General features: G+C 44.6%; 2 protein-coding genes across 2 annotated transcripts; one reads left to right on the top strand and one right to left on the bottom strand.

Moving 5' to 3' along the window:
- The first annotated feature begins 4327 nt into the window (after positions 1-4327).
- On the top strand, positions 4328-5065 carry LOC141249662 (uncharacterized). The gene is made up of 4 exons (XM_073669739.1): positions 4328-4383; positions 4478-4555; positions 4629-4791; positions 4862-5065. Exons 1-4 carry the CDS (start codon positions 4328-4330, stop codon positions 5063-5065), a joined length of 501 nt encoding a protein of 166 aa, XP_073525840.1.
- A 199-nt stretch (positions 5066-5264) lies between these two features.
- Positions 5265-6692, bottom strand: LOC141249661 (uncharacterized). The gene has a single exon (XM_073669738.1). It carries the CDS (start codon positions 6690-6692, stop codon positions 5265-5267), a length of 1428 nt encoding a protein of 475 aa, XP_073525839.1.
- Positions 6693-6929: the final 237 nt, after the last annotated feature.

Below are 6929 nucleotides of genomic sequence, written 5' to 3'. Positions count from 1 at the left end.
AAGAGGATAAATCAATAGAGACATATTATAAATTAGAGTCCATGATAGAAATCTCATATTAAATCAGCCTAATGGCTCAAACCAACTATACAAAGTCTAGGAGACTACTCCTGACTCATTGCTAAATCTACGTAAATTGAAATGATAAAGTATTGGATGATTAAGGATGAGGAAAAGCTCTCCCTATTTATTCTAAATGACAAAGCATTAACCTAATTAACCCTAGCCCATACTTTACAAATGAAGGAAGCCCAAAGCCCAAGCGCAGCACAAGGAGAAACTAGGGTTTTGGAGTAATCCCGACCCGTCGGGGGTGCGGGGGCGCGTGTACCGGTGTTGTCGCGTCCTGGGTCGGGCCTTGAACTCTTGTCTCGTGGGCTGGCATGGGTGCGCACCCGGTGCGGTCGCGCGTCTTCAGGCACAGTCGCGCGTCTTCAGGCGCGGTCGTGTCACTGGCGCCAGCGGCTCCGACTTACACCCTTTTGGCTGTCTTTCCTTTGGAAGTCCATAATCATTGTATTTAGTGTCTTTGCTTCGCTTGGTCTGCATCATGGTAATATGCACTCTAGACATGTCAAATCCCTCGATATAGGAGCTAACGGTCACGTATTATGATGTATTATATGCTGCCTATCAAACCCCCACACTTATACCTTGCTCGTCCTCGAGTAAGCTGCGACTAACTCCACACAAACGCAGCGGGTATGGATGGATTGACAGTAGTGGTCATTGGCTCCGCACTCTAACTCTGGGTACCTACAATCATAAAGCAATGGGCGTAGATTCCGACTCTAGAATAAAACTTCAAAACAAAGCAAATTAACTAACTAGACTCTAACTAGCAATGGTATCAAGTATCCCCCGAGATTTGAACTATGATTACCTCTATGCAAATGCAATCACCTAAATCTCCCTACTATACCGAAGATGTCTCTATCCAAGTGACATATAAATGTGAATAACGAAGGACTATATAAGCTACTAGAACTCGTCCTAACATGCTTCCTACTTATGATAGTTTTGCACAAGTTCCAATATCATTGAAAACAACCATCAACCACACTCTACTCAAGTTACATCACACGCAATTTTCGTTGCTCCCTTTTATCCTATTATACTTCTTTGCACTTTTACATTTTGGGTGCAGGGATCATCCATTTTATAGATCGGGCCAATTTATTTTTAGGTAAAGCATGTCCATTTTATGGTCTAGGATACTATGAAACTCTTTGCTTAATAGGTCATGGAGGATCGAACCCTCGGTTATTTTTTACATCTCGGAGATTGCGTGCTCTTCCGATTTTTTACTTGGAGCTCACTACCTTTATATTTCTTTTTCTTTTTCTTTTGAGAAATTTGCTAACAAACACCCCTTATATGGGTGAATTTGACTTAAAACACCCCTTATATGGATAATTATAAAACCCCACCCCTTATATCGGTTCCGTCATCAAATCCCCACCCCTTCCCTTTATTCTGTTAAGAATCCGTTAAAAATAGGTGAAATTACAATTTTGCCCTTAACAGTTTGTTTTTTTGGCTTTTTTGTTTTCTTTATTTTAATTTATTTGCTAAAAAAATTGGGAAATATATGGGGGCGCTGGGATTCGAACCCGGGGGGTCGTCTTCAACCTTCGACCAGGAGACCGTCTATGTTGTTTGTTTCATGTATGCTTATCATCCTTTTTTAATTTATTACCTCTTCACAAGTGATTTACTGTTCATTCGTCTTCCCCATTTTTCTGAAACAATATACTTTCGCCCGCACGCAACCCGATTGTAGGCGGCCGACGTCAGCGACTACAATGGACCATGCTCCAATAGATCAATCCGAGCTAAAACCAAATAAACAATCTACTAAGCAAATCAGCCTCTCTTGAACTCGCGACTCGATCTCCGCCCAAACTGTGGTCTGCCATTAAATCGCACAATTGAGTGCCCGAAATGAAGATTCGGCCTTCCAGGCTCGTAGATACGGGTCTGATTTCATGGAATTCGAACCAAAATTCCAGATTCTGGCCCAAATTTTTCACACTCAAGAACCCTAATTTCACACTCATTTGTTCCTCCGGCACATTGACCGGCTTCATGGTCATGCAAATATCGTGGAATTGATTTAGATGGATAATGGGGTCTTCTTCAGCCATCCCGTGGAAGGTGAGGAGTAGGTTGATCACTCTGGACTTAAGTTCAAAGGTCACCCCCTGCGCGAGTGGTGGTAGGACCACCGCGTGAGGCTGATGCATCAAGTTGGGAGTAGACGCTTCCGCAACATCCTGCTAAATTGCTCTGATGCATGTAGGCTTATAGGAATTGAGTCATTAGCAATTGGTTGGCATGTAGTTGCTTCGGTGTTTGCATTGGGACCTGATTGTTGACTGGATTCTCTAGATCTTCCATCGTTTATGCGGCTCTCTCTCTTAGTCTTCTTCTAGCAGTTTGTTCGATCTCTGAATAAGCTCAGCAAGTGAAAGATTAGTAGCGCGGGTGCTGACCATGCACGCAGTTAATTAAACTAATATCGTAAGAAAAGAAAAATTGGTTCCCCGGCAACGGCGCCAATTTGACAAGCGGAGATTTGTCATTAGTTCTCCGGTCAAAATAAATCCCTTACAACTCCTCTACAACAACAGAGTGGCAAGTAGGGGTCGAATCCCATAGGGAACCGAAAAGCAATCAATTCTTATGATATTAATGAGACTAACTTAGAAAAGTAACAAAAGTGGATTTTGTAAAACTGATTTCTTTGTTTGATTAAAATGGGACGAACACTTCATATGGTTTGTTTCACCAATTAGCATGATTCAATGGTCCTAGGTTCCTCTATTTGGGTTCTCTCTCCTATTCCTATTGCCTATATGTCCTCTAATTACCCTAATCCTTGTTCCAAAATAGCTAATTAAGTCAGCTAGCCCTAATACCCTTACCTACAAATCTATCCCTAAAACTATTACGACTTTCTCTTAGGCAGCATAAAGCACAAGAATAGATAGGAAGGTGCAGCGCCACTTGGCTACTAACACCTCATTAACCTCCACATCCCTACAAGTCCAACTAGTCCAAATAGTGATTTTGATACTAAGTAGGCAAGGTTCTCCAACTAGAATAAACCATGCCCTTGCTATATTAAATTGAACTAAACAACCTAGGTAATCAATCCAGAATGCAAGTTCAATTCAATAAATAATAAGAGCACGAGAATAAAGTAATAGAGATATATTATCAATGAAAATCAAGGATAGAAACCTCACATTGAATCAGCCTAATGTTCGAACCAACCATACAAAGTCTAGGAGAGTACTCCTGGCTCATTGCTAAATCTACATAAATTGAAATGGTAAAAGTATTGGATGATTAGGGAGGAGGCAAAGCTCTCCCTATTTATTCTAAATGACAAAGTATTAACCTAATTAACCCAACCCATACTTTACAAAGGAAGACCAAAGCCCGAGCGCAGCAGAAGGAGAAACTAGGGTTTCGGAGTAATCCTGTCCCCTCAGGGGCGAGGGCGCGCGCGTGTCGGCGCTGTCGCGTTCCGGGCTGGGCCTTGAACTCTCGTCTCGTGGGCTGGGGAAGGCGTGCGGCGTTGGGGCGCGGGCACGCACCCGGAGCGGTCGCGCGTCTTCAGGCTCCAGCGGCTTCGACTTGCACCCTTTTGGCTGTCTTTCCTTCGGAAGTCCATAATCATTGTATTTAGTGTCTTGGCTTCGCTTGGTCTGAATCATGGCAATATGCACTCTAGACATGTCAAATCCCTCGATATAGGAGCTAACGGTCATGTATTATGATGTATTATACGTTGCCTATCAACGGATCCAGGAGCAGAGTTTGTGCAGAACTTGCATGGCTTTCCAGATTACTTCATGAACTTGATGTTGAAGAGATCACACTTATACAACTCAAGTGTGACATTATGACTGCAATCTACATCGCTGAGAACCACGTGTATCATGAACAAAAAAAACATGTGATGATCGACTGCCATTTTGTAAGAGAAAAACTGCTAGAAGGCCTTATCTCTCTCTTACATGTTTCTACTCAACATCAATTTGCAGACATTCTAAACAAGCCACTTACTGGGCTTGTACATCACGATTTCCTACGGACAACACCCAACTTGAGGGGTGATGACGTTGATGTAGTTAGCTAGGAGTTAGTAAGGTGTTACTTCTTCTCTAAGCTATCTTTCCTAGCACTATATAACTACATTCCTCAATTAATGAATTCAGTCCATTGTTTCCAATCAATCTCTCCATGTTGACGAGAACATCAATCTTAATTATGTTTAATGAGTTTACTTATCTCTTCTTTTGAAAGCAGTGCAACAATGGAAGTTCCCTTGATGAGTAATGGCCCAAAAGAGCAGGGGCTTAAAAGGCCAAGGTATTATGTAATTTCTGTGCTCTTGAAAAGCACAAATTCAGTTACTTATTGTGAATAATTAATTGGATTTCATGGTGGGTATTTGCTAATGCAGAGAGAACAAGAAAGTGCAAACACTAACAAGTTCCAAAGCCTGCCGTGAGAAACAGAGAAGGGATAAAGTGAACGAGATGTATGCACTTTTCTTATGATCATTTTGATGTTGTTTATAGAGATGATTAAACAAATCGTCACCTTCTATGCAGGTTTACTGAGATCAATTCGATTCTGCACCCAAACAAAGCCGAGAAGGGTGACAGATCTGCTATTCTAACAGACGCCATGACTGCAATAGCCAAGTTAAGAGCTGAAGCTCAAGAGCTAAACCAGAAGAAATCAAAGCTTCAAGATGAGGTCAAAACCCTAAAGGTAACAAAATCAAAGATCTCATCTTTATATTAAAGGAACTCGACTAGATTTCATACCTTTTCTTGTGCAGGGAGAGAGGGCTGAACTGTATGAAGATAAACACCGGCTGAAGGCGAACAAGGAGAAGATGGAACAGCAACTGAACTGCTCGGCCGCGGGTCCCACCAAACTCATGGGTTTCCCAAACTACCTGGGTTATCCTATGTGGCAATGGATCGGCCCTGGTGTGCTCGACACGTCCCATGATCATGTCCTTAGGCCGCCGGTTGCTTAGGTAGTCTCATTAACAAGAATCACTGGTTGTACTATATTCTTACAACAAACAACAATCTACCCAGTTTATTCCTGCTAATAGGATCTGGGGCTAAATGAGGTGACCAAAATTTATGTTCTTGAATTCATGTATGTAGACAAGAGTACAGCAGGTTTAGATGAACCCTAAAAATAATAACAAAAAGCTTTGAAATTAATCATCAGTCCCAATCTGTCTCGGTTAATTCCTCATCGTTCTCATCCTTGGGAGGTCTAACCACCATAACCACCGTCCCCAAACTGTCTTTAATACCTGACTCAATCAAATCCACCCCTTTCTTCACCTTCAGCTCGCCGGAACTGACCACCAAGTGAAAGGCATCGTCTACTGAAACCTCCTTCTTCCTCCGATCAACTACTACCAGAATAGCCTCTTCTCTGTACCATCTATTAGCTCTCCAAGGTAACACTTTTGCATCGGGAAATTCCACCACCACGCCACCGGAGCCGCCGATCGCCACCACCGGACTCCATGCCGGGAACACCATCCACCTCTTCCATGGCTTCTCAGACTCCACAACTCCGAACTGGCCGTCGGTTCTGCACTCGAATGGCGCGCTCAGAACCCCGGCTTCCTTGTCCTCTGCCTTGCACGACGGCAGCACCACCACTGTGGTGGATTCCGCCACCTCTCCGACAATTAGCCTCACTACCGGGACCTTAGCTTGCTCCTCTTCCTTCAAATCGCCGTCTTCACCGTCTTTTGACTCTTTCTCGAGTAAAATCCTGGCCCTAGCTCTATCCGATTCAACCGCCTTTAACGCCGCCTCAAGCATCGATTTCCTCTCCGTTGTCCCGTCCGCATGCTCCCTCGACTGCCGGAAGAACATAAACGCGAGACAATCGCCGGGGAGTTCGTAATCGAAGCTCTCCCATCCAGGATCGCCGCGGCGCATGGGGAAATCCTTGATCGATTTCGCGAGATTATGAGCGCCTTTCCCGTCTAACTGGTTGATGACGAGGTAGCGAGCGGCGGCCGCGCGCTGGGCGGCGGTGAGGAGTCGGATCTCGTATAAAAGCTCAGAGCCGCCGGAGTTGAAGTAAGAAAGAAGCTCAGGCTCGAGCTTTTCCGCGGCCGGGGAGTTAGGGTCAGCGAGAGAGAAATGTACCTGAGCGGCGACCACAAGTCGATTCTGATCAACTCCGGTGATTCCGGTAAGCTCTTCAACAGTTGGAGGAGTAAAGCCTTCGTGGAAGAGGGCGGAGATAAGAGGCGCGTACTCGAACCAAAGCCCGAGACGGTTGGTCAAGACTTCGATTTTGCCGACGGTGTCGAGAGTGCGGTATTGAGAAGGGAGAGGCTGCGGCGGCGGCCGGAAAGGCTGGTAGAAGCTTTGAGGGGTGACGGCGGTGGCGGCAGCGGAGCGGGAATTAGGGATGATGATTTTGGGCGGAGTGTTGACTACTGATGGGGAATTGGGGAGTATGAGTCTGGGTGGTGACTTGTCATTGCCGGAGGCGGAGAGAGGCTTCAATTTGGAGGGAGATTGGTGGTGGTGTGAGGGTGGAAGGAAGGTAGATAAGAGGTTGTTGTGTTGGTGGTGGCGGGAGAGTGAAAGAGGATTGGAGGTCGACAATGAAGAAAGCATCGTGAAAGAGAAGAAATGGATGAAGCTCTGTTTCTGTGACTGGTAAAGTACTTTTCATATTGCCTTATCTCATCTCTGCAAACTTTGTTGGTTAATAAGAAACGGGTACCCGTATGGATTTGGACTTGACCCGATTGAGCTCATGGGTATGGAAGCTATTTAGCAGTTTACACAGAAACATAATCACAGAAAAGGACCCAATGCGGACCAAAAGACTTGGTATCTTGTAGAAGATAA

The sequence above is a fragment of the Phyllobates terribilis genome, unplaced genomic scaffold, assembly GCF_046119375.1.
Source record: "Phyllobates terribilis strain yellow unplaced genomic scaffold, ASM4611937v1 Scaffold_4943__1_contigs__length_55724, whole genome shotgun sequence".
In the NCBI taxonomy this organism is placed as follows: domain Eukaryota; kingdom Metazoa; phylum Chordata; class Amphibia; order Anura; family Dendrobatidae; genus Phyllobates; species Phyllobates terribilis.
The sequence above is the reverse complement of the archived record's forward strand: the minus strand, read 5'-3'. Positions and strand labels throughout refer to the sequence as shown.